This window comes from Cetorhinus maximus, unplaced genomic scaffold, assembly GCF_964194155.1.
Source record: "Cetorhinus maximus unplaced genomic scaffold, sCetMax3.hap1.1 HAP1_SCAFFOLD_1246, whole genome shotgun sequence".
In the NCBI taxonomy this organism is placed as follows: Eukaryota; Metazoa; Chordata; class Chondrichthyes; order Lamniformes; family Cetorhinidae; genus Cetorhinus; species Cetorhinus maximus.
Window position 1 is genome coordinate 71,960 of NW_027597188.1, and position 18,610 is coordinate 90,569.

The 18,610-nt window shown below is 49.3% G+C and overlaps 1 protein-coding gene across 1 annotated transcript; it reads right to left on the reverse strand.

Moving 5' to 3' along the window:
• Window positions 1-7,341: 7,341 nt before the first annotated feature.
• On the reverse strand, window positions 7,342-17,992 carry LOC144675962 (zinc finger and BTB domain-containing protein 20-like). The gene is made up of 3 exons (XM_078536480.1): window positions 17,946-17,992; window positions 12,007-13,610; window positions 7,342-8,851 (listed from the first exon to the last, which is right to left on the reverse strand). The coding sequence occupies exons 2-3, from the start codon at window positions 13,580-13,582 to the stop codon at window positions 8,595-8,597; spliced, it is 1,833 nt and encodes a 610-aa protein (XP_078392606.1). The 5' UTR covers window positions 13,583-13,610; window positions 17,946-17,992; the 3' UTR covers window positions 7,342-8,594.
• Between the last annotated feature and the right edge of the window lie 618 nt (window positions 17,993-18,610).

The window sequence follows — 18,610 nt, forward strand, 5'->3', positions numbered from 1 at the left end:
CTGTCCCCATCAAACACTCCCAGGACAGGTACAGCACGGGGTTAGATACAGAGTAAAGCTCCCTCTACACCGTCCCCATCAAACACTCCCAGGACAGGTACAGCACGGGGTTAGATACAGAGTAAAGCTCCCTCTACACCGTCCCCATCAAACACCCCCAGGACAGGTACAGCACGGGGTTAGATACAGAGTAAAGCTCCCTCTACACCGTCCCCATCAAACACTCCCAGGACAGGTACAGCACGGGGTTAGATACAGAGTAAAGCTCCCTCTACACCGTCCCCATCAAACACCCCCAGGACAGGTACAGCACGGGGTTAGATACAGAGTAAAGCTCCCTCTACACTGTCCCCATCAAACACTCCCAGGACAGGTACAGCACGGGGTTAGATACAGAGTAAAGCTCCCTCTACACTGTCCCCATCAAACACTCCCAGGACAGGTACAGCACGGGGTTAGATACAGAGTAAAGCTCCCTCTACACTGTCCCCATCAAACACCCCCAGGACAGGTACAGCACGGGGTTAGATACAGAGTAAAGCTCCCTCTACACTGTCCCTATCAAACACCCCCAGGACAGGTACAGCACGGGGTTAGATACAGAGTAAAGCTCCCTCTACACTGTTCCCATCAAACACCCCCAGGACAGGTACAGCACGGGGTTAGATACAGAGTAAAGCTCCCTCTACACTGTACTGAGTAAGACTAATATACATGCTCAGCTGCAGGCAGCCATTACTGAACAAACTTTATTTACTCCTCCCCAGCAGAGAGGGCAATATAACAAAATATTCACAGCTTGCAATATACTATATAGCGCGAGGACTCAACTCTGCATAATAACTCTGCATAACCCTGAAGGTTTAAAAAAAGCACAAAACATTGGGCTTTGAACCAAGATCTAAGAATTGAATTTAAAAAAAACCTGCTGCAAACATTACAATTCACTTCACACTTAAACCTCCCCCCCACTACACTGAATCACATCTGATTCAATTACTTTCGTAAGCATATGTTAATATTCCATTTACTACTTGAATGCTCACAGTATTTTAATTGAACAGTTGATTCTTTACTTTGTTTTATTTGAAGACACTGACACATACATGAAAATTTGCCTTAGATTTTTCAGTTGTTGAAGTGACATTGATGTTATTGGTTAATGCAGATTCAGCAGCAGAACAAATGGTTAAAAGAGACGAACATCGCCTTTTTGATATGCTATGAAAACAGAAAGATTGAATTGAGCAGCACAGGGACTATGTGCAGTGCTGTTGCCAGATTTCAGTAAATAGTGGGCCAGTGAAATGATTGCACGCTTGAACTGTGAAAAATACCCAGTTGTACTGCTTTAGAATCTGCTGTTCCAAATAGGGAGGAGTTTTGTTTTGGATGGGATGAGGTATCAGTGGGAAGTCTTGTGGTGTAGTAGCATCCCTACCTCTGAGCCAGAAGCTCTGGATTCATGTAACACTTCAGGACTTAATAGCTAAAGAAAGTGCATTTGTAATGTGGCCAAACAGGTTGATTATCAGCTTGTAAATCCTTCCAATATGCCTGATGGCAGGCGGTAAGAGGAGAGTTTCCTGGTCAAACATACTACAGAAGGCAATGGCAAAACTACTGCAGTACTTTGCCAAGTATAATCATGGACCAATCCAATGAAAGTCCATGGTTTCCAATGGCTACTTAGGGCCCAGTGCCTGGAGCAGGAGGAGAATGTATCGGCATAGGCTTACAAAACTGACAGTATCAGTGCAACACTGCCTGAGATCTGATGGCTTGTTGTTAAAGAAATGGTCTCACCCCATGTCCTGCCATCATCAGGTATCACATACAGAAACAAACAACCACATTAAAATCTTTTATTAAAAATAAAAAATGCGAAATTAATGAGCCCACACACTCATGGGCATAAAGGCAGCTGTGAGCACTTGAGGAGAACATCGTATTTGTCCCTCCTGATGCTTTTGTAGGTTCAGGTCACTTGTGGAGTGGAGCCCAGTATCACACAGACAGATGTGCAGAGTACACTCCACATATTCAACAACTCCCATCAAAGCTTAGGCAGAGCTGTTTGGCAATCTCCACGTAAAAACAGTACAATCAGACCAGCATCACTGCACACCCAACCGTGGGCAGCTGGTCAGTTCAAAAGGCTTTAACAGCTTCCAAGACATGACATTAAAAGGCTGAGTTCCAAACTCCTTTTTTTCCACTTCCTCCTGTGCATCATATGGAGGCGATCTTAGTTAAGGTATTTTGATAAATCATCAGCAGCAAAGCAAAGCAAAGTCAAATCTCTGGTTCCATCACATGCCCAGTCAGAACTGGTCGAAAGGTGGACATTATAAATAGTAAACCACTGACAGAAAGAAATCAGGAAAACATGCAGCAAGGACACACTATTCTGTGGTGATTTATCCACACCAGACTGATCAGCAGTCCCTGGCACACTGAAGCCAGTGCTGTTAATGTGCTGCTTCAAACCACAATCTATTGCACCTATTGAAATTCAGACATCGTGGTTACCCATAAAATACATTGTTGAGTAAAGTACCTGTTAGTGGGGTGGACATTACTCCCTAAGTCTATAAGAAAACTAACTTTCACATTGTAAAATACTTAAAAATTCCTCTTAGTGCATTATAAACATCAAAACATGGTAAAAGTCTTCACTAAAAACACAATACACAATAATAAATTTACAATATCAATCTGTTGCAATAGCTGGTGGATTTCTTGTACTGAAGCCCTTACATCACTGATACGCACACAGTACAATTGTTCAACTGCTTACTACTTTGCTGCAGCAGATTCTTTGCAAGAATCCTCCATTGCTTCTTGTGAATTCCCTGCTCCTGACGGTAATTCTTCACCTTGGATATTTTCTTGCCTTTTTCTTTGCTGTGGGCAAGGTGCTGACTCTCACTGGAGGACAGTTCCTGAAGGTGCTGACTCTCACTGGGGGACAGTTCCTGAAGGTGCTGACTCTCACTGGGGGACAGTTCCTGAAGGTGCTGACTCTCACTGGGGGACAGTTCCTGAAGGTGCTGACTCTCACTGGGGGACAGTTCCCGAAGGTGCTGACTCTCACTGGGGGGAGACAGTTCCTGAAGGTGCCGACTCTCACTGGGGGGCAGTTCCTGAAGGTGCTGACTCTCACTGGGGGACAGTCCCTGAAGGTGCTGGCTCTCACTGGGGGACAGTTCCTGAAGGTGCTGACTCTCACTGGGGGACAGTTCCTGAAGGTGCTGACTCTCACTGGGGGACAGTTCCTGAAGGTGCCGACTCTCACTGGGGGACAGTTCCTGAAGGTGCCGACTCTCACTGGGAGACAGTTCCTGAAGGTACTGACTCTCACTGCGGGACAGTTCCTGAAGGTGCTGACTCTCACTGGGGGACAGTTCCTGAAGGTGCCGACTCTCACTGGGGGACAGTTCCTGAAGGTACTGACTCTCACTGGGGTATGGTTCCCCTGAAGCTACTGTCTCTATTGGTAACAGATGCTCAATTTCTGAGCAGCCCTCAGGCACCTCACCCAAGAAGTCAATTTTCTTCTGCGCATTTAAATGGCGAGTACTGACAGAAAGTGATCAGGAGCAGGAACCCTGGACAGTGGTCAGGAAAGGAGGAACTTTAGAAAAAGTGAACTGGAGCACTTCCCCCGACACCCCAATTTCAGCATGACTATCACTGTCCACATCACCTGTCCTAAATAAACACCTCTTGCTTTGCTCTATAATCTTCTTTCCTCTCTTTCTTTCCTTACTTTGCATCAACATTCTTAATGCTCTATCCTCACATTTCTTTAGGCAGCAACCCTGATGCGTCTGAGTTTGTTCTCAGAGTAGCTGAAATGCACAGGCACTGCTCAGGTAGCTGACCTCAGTTGGGATCCCATGGTCAATATTAAATGGAGGTTGGGAGAACTGGCCATGTCTGTGATGCACTCCACAGTGAAACAGTGTACTGACCCTCACCATAGGTTCAGACATGAATAACAGTCATTGATGCAAGACATAGGAGTGTCTGTACAACTACCCTAATAAGTTTCGACACAGGACCTAGCAGAGAAAGTGACAAGGTTTAGCATGACACTGAAGTGTTTGAGAATCCCTCTTGTACTGACGGAGACAGCCCAGCAATTGCTACCCAGCGTTTAACCACCAAGCAAGAAATTTCAGAACCCAGCCTGAACTCACAAGGAGGGGTTAGTTTCTCCAGTGTTGAGCAAGTGAACTGGGACGGAATCCCATGCTTCCGCTATTCTCATGTGATAACTGTGGAGAACTAGGAGAGAATTAAATGTTAGATAGTATTATCTTCCACCCCACCAACCACCCACCCCTGCTCTGGAAGGCAGCCAGTCTTGGATGGATGGGGAACAGCAGGCCCTGGGGCCTTGTGACTCTCTCCTCCATGAATTTTCCCTCTAAACTGCTTGGTTGCACGGCAGTGTAGCAATCTGGAACATACAGCAACAAACAGGCCACACATAACAATGAAATATTAGAGGGAACATTACCCCCAAAGTAGCCATGCACTCACGACCCAGCAGGAAACAGTGGATGGAGAGCAGTGGAGGAGCAGGTTCCCTGGCTGATTTCACCCTGACAGACATGAGCACAAACCAGGGCTTGAAAGTGGGATCACCTCATCTGAAGGTCAGTGCAGCATCTGTTGTAGAAATCACCCACTGAGGCACGGGTGGAGCTGGGTTGGTTTTAATATGGGTTTGGGCTCTGTAACAGGATTAGATCATGCACCCATAGTTTGACAGTCTCAGGCAGCATTAGGAGGAAGTGATGCCAATAGGAAATTGACAGGTAGATGGGGAGAAGGCAAGAGAAAGACAATCAAGTGTGTTAAAATCTCTTTAGCGTGGAGAAGGATTTGTCTGGAGAACTTCTAAAGTAGCACATTGTTCAGCAATGACCTGCTCTCAGTATATAGGCCTGGGATATTGTAAAGTATTAAATATGGTTAGCAGCATCTACATTGTCCCAGTCAGTATCAGAACCCTTTGGTCATTGATTAGAAACTGACAGAATTTCTCTCATTTCACAGCACTACCCAAGTCTAACCTCCACACACAAGGTGTTAATGCACTGTTAGAATCAGGCTCAATGGGTCAATACCCTACCACCCATGTTCCAATTTATTGTTAAGCAATATATAGAGATGCAGATTCTAGGCAAATGTTTAATCAGCAATGATCAACAGTGATACCACAGTGTGCAGCAGACTGTTCTAGTCCTGGCACTGTGTAACACACCAAGTGATTTTGGATCAGAAACCATAGCCCAGTACAAGGTTGCAAAACCCAGCAGTATTGCACCTCTGGGTAAACTATAGAGAACGCAGTGTTAGATTTAGATTCAAAGCCAAGCAAAGCTGTAGGTCAGGATTTTGCCAGAATCGCAAACACAACTGAAGCAGATTGGTCAGAAAAAGGGAGTAATGTAGGGAAATCATTTAAAAATCCAGCTCTGCGGTCCTATTTTAGCAGCTCTCCGACAGACCCTCTGTTTTCCTCTGGAGGTGAGCTGGGGATTGGGATCAGTCCCCACAGTATTGTGCTTTATCTCCTTTATTGAAATGTTACCCATTGTTACGGTCTGGCTGGACTGGAATACTGACCCGAATCTCATGCAGAGCCAATAAATTACAAATTGTCTTCCAACACACAGACTAAGACAGAATAATACAGACATTTCTACAACATTATCTTTTGCAGAGAATCAAACTGAGGCTTTTCAATCACTACGATGAGAAGTTATCTTGGCTCCTTCATGTTTCTCCCTCTGCCTATAAAGACAGTCTCATGTTCCTCTACCCATGCAGCAGGCATCAACTATTCGCTTCCACAAGAGGCTGTATTTACCGACCTGAACAGCAAGTGCTACAGGATAGGAGAGGGATGGCCACAGGCAATCTAGAGCCTGTCCTCATCCAATGTCTGCACATTTCCTATTTCAATCAAAGGTCTTGGGATAACGATAAGGAGCAGAAAGATGAGCCGGTTTTCCTCTCACTAATGTACCGGAAGTTAGTCCAGCCTTACATAGAAGATACTGCTAGGCCTCGTGGGCCTCCACTGTCCAATTCAAGGCCAGTGATGAGATGGAGCGGGGATATGGCCTCCACATCACTGGCTCTGGGAGAGGCCTGGCAGTACCTTGCTTCCTTAGAGCATGTAAGCACAAACGGAAGCCGGGCTAGGAACGTGCTAAAAGAGCTGCCTGTTACCAAGGGTCACTTATTGGGTCTTCCTGGCACCAGGGTGAGGGTAGACAGTTTGCCTCCTCGCCCAAGGATCAATCGGCAGAATCCTAGATGCACCCACTGGGGAAGGACGAGTTTACTGAGGATGCCCATCACTGGTATGCAAATTAAGAAAGCTGCACCAACATTAGAAAGTTGACTGAGACAGTATCTGCTGGCTGTGATCACTGTGAGATTGTGGGGAATCTGCTGGGTGTGATCACTGTGAGATTGCATGGAATCTGCTGGGTGTGATCACTGTGAAATTATGGGGAATCTGCTGGGTGTGATCACTGTGAAATTATGGGGAATCTGCTGGGTGTGATCACTGTGAAATTATGGGGAATCTGTTGGCTGTGATCACTGTGAAATTGTGGGGAATCTGCTGGGTGTGATCACTGTGAAATTGTTGGGGAATCTGCTGGGTGTGATCACTGAACATGTGGGGAATCTGCTGGGTGTGATCACTGTGAAATTGTTGGGGAATCTGCTGGGTGTGATCACTGTGAAATTGTTGGGGAATCTGCTGGGTGTGATCACTGAACATGTGGGGAATCTGCTGGGTGTGATCACTGTGAAATTGTTGGGGAATCTGCTGGGTGTGATCACTGTGAAATTGTTGGGGAATCTGCTGGGTGTGATCACTGTGAAATTGTTGGGGAATCTGCTGGGTGTGATCACTGTGAAATTGTTGGGGAATCTGCTGGGTGTGATCACTGTGAAATTGTTGGGGAATCTGCTGGGTGTGATCACTGAACATGTGGGGAATCTGCTGGGTGTGATCACTGTGAAATTGTTGGGGAATCTGCTGGGTGTGATCACTGTGAAATTGTTGGGGAATCTGCTGGGTGTGATCACTGTGAAATTGTTGGGGAATCTGCTGGGTGTGATCACTGTGAAATTGTTGGGGAATCTGCTGGGTGTGATCATTGTGAAATTGTGGGGAATCTATTGGCTGTGAAATTGTGTGGAATCTGTTGGCTGTGATCACTGAAATTGTGGGGAATTTGCTGGGTGTGATCACTGTGAAATTGTGTGAAATCTGTTGGCTGTGATCACTGAAATTATGGGGAATCTGCTGAGTGTGATCACTGTGAAATTGTGGGGAATCTGTTGGCTGTGATCACTGTGAAATTGTGGGGAATCTGTTGGCTGTGATCACTGTGAAATTGTGGGGAATCTGCTGGGTGTGATCACTGTGAAATTGTGGGGAATCTGCTGGGTGTGATCACTGTGAAATTGCCAGGGGTGAGGGTTATAGGTCTGTGCACTTTCAGGTCTGAAATTGTTCTTAACACATTGCAGGTACCTGATGCAACATGGCAATGTTAACCAAACAAAGAAGGTGGTGAAAATGGAGAGTTGGACAAGCAGAGATCTGGATTTTACTCTCAATAGCAATTACCTAAATGTGGCAGAACACCACGATCTAGTTTATTAATTTATAAAGAATTAAATATTTCAGGCAGTATTTAAAAGTGCTAAGGCATGGCTGGTTTAGCTGGCTGTTCTTATTATTTAATAATTAAATAAAATACTGTAACTGGGGCTTGACCTCAATTAACCCCAGGAGCAGCCATAACAAGCATTGGAACTGGAAGGGATTCATCAGTACTGTTCCTTTGCAAACTCACTAAGTGTTCATATTTTTCTGGCTATTAGTTTTACAATACTGATCAATGAATTTTTATCAAATTCCTGTGTACAATTTTAACAATATCATGAATCTTTTTGTTTAAAATGGGTTTACAGGAATTTCACCCTCCTAATCGTTACACGATGTGGTGCTCAGAAAGCCTCCCCTACCTATCCCTATTCCTAAGGGGTCCAGGATACCTGCCCCAAACAAGCCTGGACAGAAAATGTCAGTGGAATATTTAGCTGAAGGTAGCTGGGCCTGATCCTGTCCACGCTCAATATCAACACACTGTTTAATGCATAAGGGAGACCGGCTGGTTCCCCTTTCAAATGGAGAGGGAACCCCGGCTGGTTCTCCTCCCAACTCTGGCATCCTAACTGGCTGAGATTCGTTACCTCAACACAGACCGGGAATCAAACCTGGCTCCCTCTTGTTCTGGGTGGTGCATTCACTCACTGAGCCACGTGGGAAAGGCTCCTTGCTTTTGGGGGGTGGAGGGGGGCGGACAGTGAGGTGTGCTTTGTTCACCACTTCCCCAATCCTGTGTTTACGCCGTTGCTATATAGCTGGTTTATATCTCAGGGTAAAACCTCCTGGTGTGCATGGCGTGGATCTGCTCAGTATGCAAATTATCCCAGGTAAATCCAGCGTGTGAGCGATTTACCTAGTTCAGCCTGCGCACACGTGTTTATATAATATGTGTGGCCATGTGCCTCTCCAGCAGAGTCTTGTGAGAGAAACGTTTGTTACAGACATGACACTCGAAGGCCTTCTCACCACGATGCAGCCGCATGTGCACGTTCAAGGAGCTCTTTTGCGTGAAGCGTTTATTGCACACCGGGCACTGGTATGCTCGCACTCCTGTATGTGTGACCATGTGCTTTATCAAGTAGTCCCTAAGCGAGAATGACCGCCAACACACGCTGCATTGATGGGGTTTCTCACCTGCAGGAGGTGGGGAGAAAAGAGATCAGTAAATCAGAGAAGAGAGAGACTGCAATGGCAGAAAATGATCATTAAAAACCATTCAGTAAGCAATGAACTGATGGCCTAATGTGTGAAAGTGTCACTGGTGTGATAATGAGCCAGACTTTGCACATATTCACACTTTTCATTCCCAACCTGAGCTGAATTACTGATCTGGCAGCATCCGGGGGGGCGGGGGGAGAGGGGCTGGTGATCGCGGGCAGGGGGTGCTCTGTGATCATGATCAGTGTTGCAGGGCTAGGGAGAGGGGAAAAGCCGGCCAAGGTTACTGATCCTGACCACTGCCTAGTCACTCTTGGAAATCAGAGTGTGGAGATTCAGCATCTTCAGGAGAGGAGAGAGAGTAACTAGCAACTCAGTAACTCTTAGCCATGATTTGAAGTACTTGACAATGGCAGCCAGTTTACCCCCTGACCCATTCTATTCTAAATAGCAAATGCTGCAGGACTGGACGATTGTGCTCAAGGAATTAACTACTTCGAACATTAGTACAGCTTTCAGATTGTTACCAGCCACTTAGTTATTCTACAGAAACATTCCTCTACTGCATTCCTCACATTCCTCCTACATCACAACCTCTCCTACTCTAACCTATTCATTCCCAGATCTCAAAACTGTGAAACTTCTCACCTACCCAGTCTCCCCAATTTACATCAATTCTGTTTTCCAGCCCATATTACAGCAGTAAAACTTCATCTTACTCATCCTGTATCCTCCTCTCCTGTTGACAGCAGAGGGACTAAACAGGAACAGTCTCTGATACATCCGACATTGTACACATTGCCCTCCTCTGTTCACCTCATGCCAGACTCTGCAGCATCCATGTTTCCCTGGAATCCTCTGTCCACCTCCATCTGCAGTTAACCCCCTCCTCTTGTCTGTTTTCTCATTGGCTCATCCCATATGGTTCACTGAAATTGCTTAGACACAGTTACACAGTAAAGGTGTTCACTAAAAATGAGTAGTGCTGCTATCAACATGTTACTTAGAATCCTAAAAATCTTGATGCTAGTGTCCTCAGACAGTTTGCTATCCCTGGTTACTCTCCAAAACCTTTTAGTTAGAGGATTCGATACTGAATGTAGTTACTGCTCAAATTCACAAAATGTTACAAATCATTCTGGATAAAAGTAATTGATTTTTACAGCCACCTAACCCCAAGCTCACTTTCTCTCTTCATCCAATAGATTATTAGGTAAAAGCTGCAGGCACAAAAAGCAGTGAGATTCATGGTCTGATTCTATCGTTGCCCTTGGCTGGGAGATGCTGTATGTTATGGTTAGCTTCAGCATATTTGGGGCCCAGTGCGTTTATGCCCATGAAACTTGTACTCCAGCGAGAATCAGTGCAAATGGAACTGGTAACCCTGTCAGAGTCAGTGCAAATGGAACCTGTACTCCAGCAAGAGTCAGTGTAAATGGAACCAGTAACCCTGTCAGAGTCAGCGCAAATGGAACCTGTACTCCAGCAAGAGTCAGTGTAAATGAAACCTGTACTCCAGCGAGAGTCAGTGTAAATGAAACCGTACCCTTGTGAGAGTCAGTGTAAATGGAACCTATAACCCTGTCAGAGTCAATGTAAATGGAACCAGTACTCCAGCAAGAGTCAGTGCAAATGGAACCAGTACTCCAGCGAGAGTCAGTGTAAATGGAACTGTACCCTTGTGAGAGTCAGTGTAAATGGAACCAGTACTCCAGCGAGAGTCAGTGTAAATGGAACTGTACCCTTGTGAGAGTCAGTGTAAATGTAACCTGTACTCCAGCAAGAGTCAGTGCAAATGGAACCAGTAACCCTGTCAGAGTCAATGTAAATGGAACCAATACTCCAGCAAGAGTCAGTGCAAATGGAACCAGTACTCCAGCGAGAGTCAGTGTAAATGGAACTGTACCCTTGTGAGAGTCAGTGTAAATGGAACCAGTACTCCAGCAAGAGTCAGTGCAAATGGAACCAGTAACCCTGTCAGAGTCAGTGCAAATGGAACCAGTAACCCTGTCAGAGTCAGTGCAAATGGAACCAGTAACCCTGTCAGAGTCAATGTAAATGGAACCAATACTCCAGCAAGAGTCAGTGCAAATGGAACCAGTACTCCAGCGAGAGTCAGTGTAAATGGAACTGTACCCTTGTGAGAGTCAGTGTAAATGGAACCAGTACTCCAGCGAGAGTCAGTGTAAATGGAACTGTACCCTTGTGAGAGTCAGTGTAAATGTAACCTGTACTCCAGCAAGAGTCAGTGCAAATGGAACCAGTAACCCTGTCAGAGTCAATGTAAATGGAACCAATACTCCAGCAAGAGTCAGTGCAAATGGAACCAGTACTCCAGCGAGAGTCAGTGTAAATGGAACTGTACCCTTGTGAGAGTCAGTGTAAATGGAACCAGTACTCCAGCGAGAGTCAGTGTAAATGGAACTGTACCCTTGTGAGAGTCAGTGTAAATGGAACCAGTACTCCAGCAAGAGTCAGTGCAAATGGAACCAGTAACCCTGTCAGAGTCAGTGCAAATGGAACCAGTAACCCTGTCAGAGTCAGTGCAAATGGAATCTGTACTCCAGCGAGAGTCAGTGTAAATGGAACCTGTACTCCAACGAGACTCAGTGCAAATGGAACCGGTAACTCTGTCAGAGTCAGTGCAAATGGAACCTGTACTTCAGCAAGAGTCAGCGCAAATGGAACCTGTATTCCAGTGAGTCAGCGCAAATGGAATCTGTACTCCAGCGAGAATCAGTGTAAATGGAACCTGTACTCCAGCGAGAATCAGTGTAAACGGAACCTGTACTCCAGCGAGAGTAAGTGCAGCTGGAACCGGTACTCCAGCGAGAATCAGTGTAAATGGAACCTGTATTCCAGCGAGAGTTGGTGCAAATGGAACTGGTACCCTAGTGAGAGATAGCACCTTCAGGAACTGTCCCCCAGTGAGAGTCAGCACCTTCAGGAACTATCCCCCAGTGACAGTCAACACCTTCAGGGGAGGAGTGGAGAGAAGTGAAAGTAAATGATTTGAGAAGCAAGGGAGGGAAAATTTATTCTCCATCACTTATCTAAGAAATAGCACATGGGAAAAAAATTGAGCGACAAGAGGACAGAAAGAATGAATTTAAATAAAAGGGACAACCCACCTGTGTGGACAAACATGTGCTTGGCGTAGTTCTGTCTGGAGCTGAAGGTCTTCCCACACTGTGCACATCCATAGGGCTTCTTCTCAGTTTCACTGGAACTTTGACTGGCCTGAGAAGTAGCTGGTACAGTCTGGCCCCCATCCAGGAACACCGGTGGGTTCTGGCAAGGTGGCTGAGCTGAAATGCTGGGCATACATGTCTGGGAGGTGGAGGGCAAAGCTTGAAGATGAGGAGACTGAGGAAGGTTCATCTGGAAGAGGTTGCGGTGACTGGCAGTGCTGGCTGCACCAGTATCTCCTTGAACATCATACTGCACAGAACAGCCCTGGTTCCTTGGGTTGGTCTGCACGGTAGATCCTGGGAGAAAGTCTTGCATAAATGTTGAAGGCCGTGGGTATGAAGCATCGAGTTGGGACTTGCAGTCTGCTTTACGGTTTTGTTGTAAGGAGGACTCCTTCTCCTCTCTCTCACCGTGCCAAAAGGACTTCAGCTCTTCGGGTAAGAGATCACTAGCACTGAAAAATTCTAACTCCTCCCCTTTGCCACTCAAACTCAAATGACTGGTCGAGTCTCTTTGTTCCCCCATTGTGTTCTGATTGGGATCAAATGCATTTGCCTCAGAGATATCCTCAGTCTGTTCACCTTGGTTGATGTGCTCGGTTGATTGGTCAGAGACAGTTGCTCCGGAGATGCTCTCCCCACAGTAAAGGAGATCATCGTCTTCTTCCTTGATGGTCACCTGACTTCCGTCTGCCATTTGGAGCCGGATTGGCTGGCGCTGCTTGCGGCTATGGCTACCTTGTGATAACAATGGCATCTCTGGCCGCTGATTGGCTGCAGTGTTGTACCACAGAGCACGGACCTCACTGTTACGGCTGGTGTCCATCAGAGACAGGTTCTCCTGGTCAGGTAGAGTTTGCTCTCCAGCTCCCTTCTGTCTTGTAGATGGTAACTGCCTGTTCAGACTGGGACTGATTTCTTCTGATTTGTACCCTGCCTCACCTGTTGCCATGTTCTTTGTACCTCCGCGCACAAAGTCAAACTCTTTCTCAGTTCCATGGGGTGACAACGCCGTTTCAATCAATCCCATGGGAAACTTGTGCATTTGGTCGCTGACTGTTTGGCAAATAATGGTTTCCTTCTCATCAGAAGAAAGGTCCATTTTTTGGCTGACCAATGGTTGGAGTCCATGAGTCTTTTGAGGAGCATTTTGTGATATAATGCGTGTGCACTCATCAATGATGGTTTTGATCTGAAGGACACTAGCTGCTGTGAGGATCTGCAGAGCCTCCACATGAGAGACCATTAGCGAGCCACTGTACATGAAATCCACCAACCGTCGCAGAGTCTGGGCCGAGACTAGGGGTGGAACCTCAATTTCGCTGTAACCCAACAAAAGTTTGTCATGGAAAAAGGGGCTAGCAGCAGCCAGGACACAGCGGTGGGCTCGAAGAGCTGTGTTGTGGATCCGTACTGTCACATCGCAGAAATGGCCACCCAGGCGCTGGGAGTTCAGTGTCTCCAGCAGTGACCTGCTAAAGTTCTGGAGGTTGATGCTGTGAAGTTGCTCAGACATTCTGCTCCCTCACACGGCACGACAAAGCCTGTAAACCAGGGGATCAATCAAATTAAAAACCCAACACAATCTCACTTAGGGGGAGGGGGAGGAGCGGGAGGCTGAGGGGGAGGGAGAGAAAGGGAGAGGCTAGGGGGTGGGGCAAGAGTGGATGCAGGAGACTGGGAGGAGGAGTGAAAGGCTGGGGAAGGAATTGGGGGAAGGTCAGGAATTTGTGGGAACTGTGTGTGTGAAGATAAGAAAATCAATGCTGTTCACTCACAATTATCAAGAAGCTCCAGTGATTGTGAGAGAGCTGCTATATTAGTAAACACACACAGCATGGAGCTGCTGTTAGAGGTGGTAGAGACCTGGGTCTCACTGCCTGAAAGGGTAGAATTGGCAGAAATTCTTAATGAATTTATAAAAGTACTTGGATATGCTTTTGTGTCCCCTACACGGTTACAGACCAAGATCTAGAAAGTGGGATTAGGCTGGATAGCTTTTTATCAGTCAGTTCAAACATGATGGGCTGAATCATCTCCTCCTATGCTGTAAATTTCTATTATTCTTCCAAGATTATAAATCTAAGTGCAATGGGCAGTTTTAACTGGATCAGTTTTTAGCACTTGCTGCTGTCACACTCGAGCAGCACTGTAGCTTTTGGCCTGGCCTGTATCACTCCTTCTCTACAGCCTTTGGGGCAGTGGGTCTAAATATGGACTGGGTGGTCAGTTTGAGGCTAATTGTGATTGCTGAGGGAAGTTTCTGTGGATTGACAGTGTCCTGTTCATCCCTGCTCCCCCCACCCCACCCACCCCTCCCTGGCTTTAGAGAAACACAATTCCAAAGTCAGAACCAAATAAGAAATGACTGGCTTTATTTATCTATTTCACAACCTCAGGACATCCCAAAGCATATTACCGCCAATGAAGTACTTTTTGAAGTGTAGTAAATGTTGCAATGTAGGAAACATGGCAGTCAATTAGTGCACAGCAAGCTCCCACAAACATCAATGTGTTAATGACCAGAAAATCAGTTTTGATGTTGATTGAGGGATAAACATTGGCTGGGACTACGGGGAGAACTCCCCTGCTCGGTTTCAAAATAACGATCTGGGATCTTTTACACCCGCCGGGAAGAGCTGAGGAGGCCTCAGTTTAACATCTCTTTGGAAGTGCAGCGCTCCTCATGTAATAACTAAGCAAAAGTGCAGGGCTCCAGCACGACTGTCCCTCCAACAGTGCAGCGCTCCCTCAGTACCAGCCCTCTGACAGTGCAGCACTCCCTTAGTTCTGACTCTCCAACAACACAGCGCTCCCTAAGTACTGAACCTCTGACAGTGCAGTGGTCCCTAGGTACTGGCCCTCCGACAGTGCAGTGGTCCCTAGGTACTGGCCCTCCGACAGTGCAGTGGTCCCTAGGTACTGGCCCTCCGACAGTGCAGTGGTCCCTAGGTACTGGCCCTCCGACAGTGCAGTGGTCCCTAGGTACTGGCCCTCCGACAGTGCAGTGGTCCCTAGATACTGGCCCTCCGACAGTGCAGTGGTTCCTAGGTACTGGTCCTCCGACAGTGCAGTGGTCCCTAGGTACTGGCCCTCCGACAGTGCAGTGGTCCTTAGGTACTGACCCTCCGACAGTGCAGTGGTTCCTAGGTACTGGCCCTCCGACAGTGCAGTGGTTCCTAGGTACTGGCCCTCCGACAGTGCAGCACTCCCTCAGTACTGGCCCTCCGACAGTGCAGCACTCCCTCAGCACTGACCCTCTGACAGTGCAGCACTCCCTCAGTACTGGCCCTCCGACAGTGCAGCGCTCCCTCAGTATTGGCCCGCCGACAGTGCAGCGCTCCCTCAGTACTGACCCTCCGACAGAGCAGCGCTCCCTCAGTACTGACCCTCCGACAGTGCAGCGCTCCCTCAGTACTCAGATAAAAGCAAAATACTGCGGATGGTGGAAATCTGAAATAAATCTGGAAAAGCTCAGCAGGTCTGGCAGCAACTGTGGGGAGAGTAACTGTTAACGTTTCGAGTCTGTATGAAGAAGAGCCATGTGAACTCTAAACGTTAACTCTGTTTCTCTCTCCACAAATGGTGCCAGACCTGCTGAGAATTTCCAGCATTTTCTGTTTTCATCTCCCTCAGTGCTGCTGATCCAACAGGTGCAGTGCTCCCTCAGTATTGGCCCTCCGACAGTGCAGTGCTCCCTCAATACTGGCACTGGAGGGTATCAGCTTTTATTCTTTTTGTCCTCACCCACAAACTAGGAACTCTACCCTCAGCTGTATTATTATTCAACATGTTTTGACTGAACTGCATAAATTGTTAAAAACTTATCTACATTTCCCTATCAGTTCCGTGATGTCAAAATGACTGCATGGGATATACTCACTGACTTTGACTAACATACCATTAAAAAAGCATAAACTAAGGCAAACAGATCTGCAGCCTCTATCTATAATCCCTGGTCAATGCTGAGTTAGCAGTCTCAGCACTCCCAGGTTAAGCACCAGAAACTGAAGTTGGGGGAAGGTCTCAGGGTTCCCCCTGCACAGGGAAAAGGGGAAGGTCTCTGGGTGCCTCTTCCCCTGCACTAGGAAAGAGGGGAGGTTACCAGGTTGCCCCTGCACTGGGAAGGGGGCAGGAGTAAAGGTCTCTGCATTCCCCTGCTTTGGGAAAGGGTGGGGGGAGGAGGAGGAGGTCACTGGCTTCCCCCTGCACTGAGAAAGGGTCACTGGCTTCCCCCTGCACTGGGATGGGGGGAGTCACTGGCTTCCCCCTGCACTGAGAAAATGGGGGTCACTGGCTTCCCCCTGCACTGGGAATGGGGGGGGGGGGGGGGGAATCACTGGCCTCCCCCTGCACTGGGAAGGGGGGGGGGGGGGGGGGGGTCACTGGCTTCCCACTGCACTGAGAAAATGGGGGTCACTGGCTTCCCCCCTGCACTGGGAAAGGGGGGGGGGTCACTGGCTTCCCCCTACACTGGAAAGGGGGGGGGGGGGTCACTGGCTTCCCCCTACACTGGGAAAGGGGGGGGGGGGGTCACTGGCTTCCCCCTGCACTGAGAAAATGGGGGTCACTGGCTTCCCCCTGCACTGGGAATGGGGGGGGGGGGAATCACTGGCTTCCCCCTGCACTGGGAAGGGGGGGTCACTGGCTTCCCACTGCACTGAGAAAATGGGGGTCACTGGCTTCCCCCTGCACTGGGAAAGGGGGGGGGGGGGTCACTGGCTTCCCCCTACACTGGAAAGGGGGGGGGGTCACTGGCTTCCCCCCGCACTGGGAAAGGGTCACTGAGTTCCCCCTGCACTGGGAAAGGGTCACTGGGTTCCCCCTGCACTGGGAAAGGGGGGAAGTCACTGGCTTGCAACTGCACTGGGAAAGGGGGTTGGGGGGTCACTGGCTTTCCCCTGCACTGGGAAAGGGGAGGGGGGTCACTGGCTTCTGCCTGCACTGGGAAAGGGGGGGGGGGGGTCATTGGCTTTCTCCTGCACTGGGAAAGGTAGGTGTAGGGGGTCACTGGCTGTCCCCTGCACTGGGAAAGGGGGGCGGTCATTGGCTTTCTCCTGCACTGGGAAAGGTAGGTGTAGGGGGTCACTGGCTGTCCCCTGCACTGGGAAAGGGGGGGGGGGGGTGTCACTGGCTTTCCCCTGCACTGGGAAGGGGGGGGGGTCACTGGCTTCCCCCTGCACTGGGAAAGGGGGGGGGGGGGGGGTGAGGATCACTGGCTTCCCCCTGCACTGGGAAAGGTGGGGGGGGGGGAAGTGTGTGAGGATCACTGGCTTCCCCCTGCACTGGGAAAGGGGTGGGGGGGGGGATCACTGGTTTCCCCCTGCACTGGGAAGGGGGTGGGTGGGAGGGGTCAATGGTTTCCCCCTGCACTGGGAGGGGGGGGAGAGGGGGGGTCACTGGCTTCCCCCTGCACTGGGAAAGGGGGGGGGGGGTGAGGATCACTGGCTTCCCCCTGCACTGGGAAAGGTGGGGGGGGGGGGGGTGAGGATCACTGGCTTCCCCCTGCACTGGGAAAGGGGTGGGGGGGGGGGTGAGGATCACTGGCTTCCCCCTGCACTGGGAAGGGGGTGGGTGGGAGGGGTCACTGGTTTCCCCCTGCACTGGGAGGGGGGGTCACTGGCTTCCCCCTGCACTGGGAAAGGGGGTGGGGATAAGGGTGCTTCCCTCTGATCACGTGCCTCCCGCTAGCCAATCTCAGACGGGTCCAGGCAAGGTCCATTGACCCCTGACCTCCTAAGCGCCGCTTCGCTTTTTACTTTTTATCCATTGGATTTGGTTTCACGGATTCTCGCTGCGGCAGCCCAGACCTTTCAGCCCGGTCCCGCCAGGCCTGCCAGTGCCAGTGCTGGTGCCGGGTTCCCTGAGGCGCCACTAACCTCTCGTCTGCGTCCAGCCAGCGGGGCGGGGGCTACGTGATTCTGCGTCATCGCGCAACGTGCCCGGTGATGTCATCACGCAGTTAAATCCGCCGATGAGAGGGATGCGCATGCGCCAGACCTGGGGAGCGACGGAACCCGGAACGCGGGCCCGTTCCAGGCGCGGACGGGAAAATGAAGAGGATTAAATTAAAATCATCCAAAACAAACCATAATCGGCCAGAACGTTCCTTCGTTGAGAGTGCGAACAATGGTTTCGGGATATTAGATCCTTGCGTCCTTGCGCGATGACGTCAAAGACAGAGGGGTGTAGCGGCCATTTTAGTAAGGTCGGAGTGGACGGAGTGAGTCAGCGGGAGCGCGCGGGCAGGGGAGGCGCGTGCGCGGCGGGGGGGTGGTGGTGAGGAGGAGGAGGAGGGTGAGGAGGAGGAGGAGGGTGAGGAGGAGGAGGAGGGTGAGGAGGAGGAGGAGGGTGAGGAGGAGGAGGGGGTGAGGAGGAGGAGGGGGTGAGGAGGAGGAGGGGGTGAGGAGGAGGAGGGGGTGAGGAGGAGGAGGGGGTGAGGAGGAGGAGGGGGTGAGGAGGAGGAGGGGGTGAGGAGGAGGGGGTGAGGAGGAGGGGGTGAGGAGGAGGAGGGGGTGAGGAGGAGGAGGGGGTGAGGGTGAGG

Excerpts from the sequence above, each read along its gene's own strand:
- LOC144675962 (XM_078536480.1), bottom strand. The coding sequence starts at position 13,582 with ATGTCTGAGCAACTTCACAGCATCAACCTCCAGAACTTTAGCAGGTCA. Across the intron at positions 8,852-12,006 it reads GCACATGTTTGTCCACACAG|GTGAGAAACCCCATCAATGC; the intron begins GTGGGTTGTCCC and ends CACCTCCTGCAG.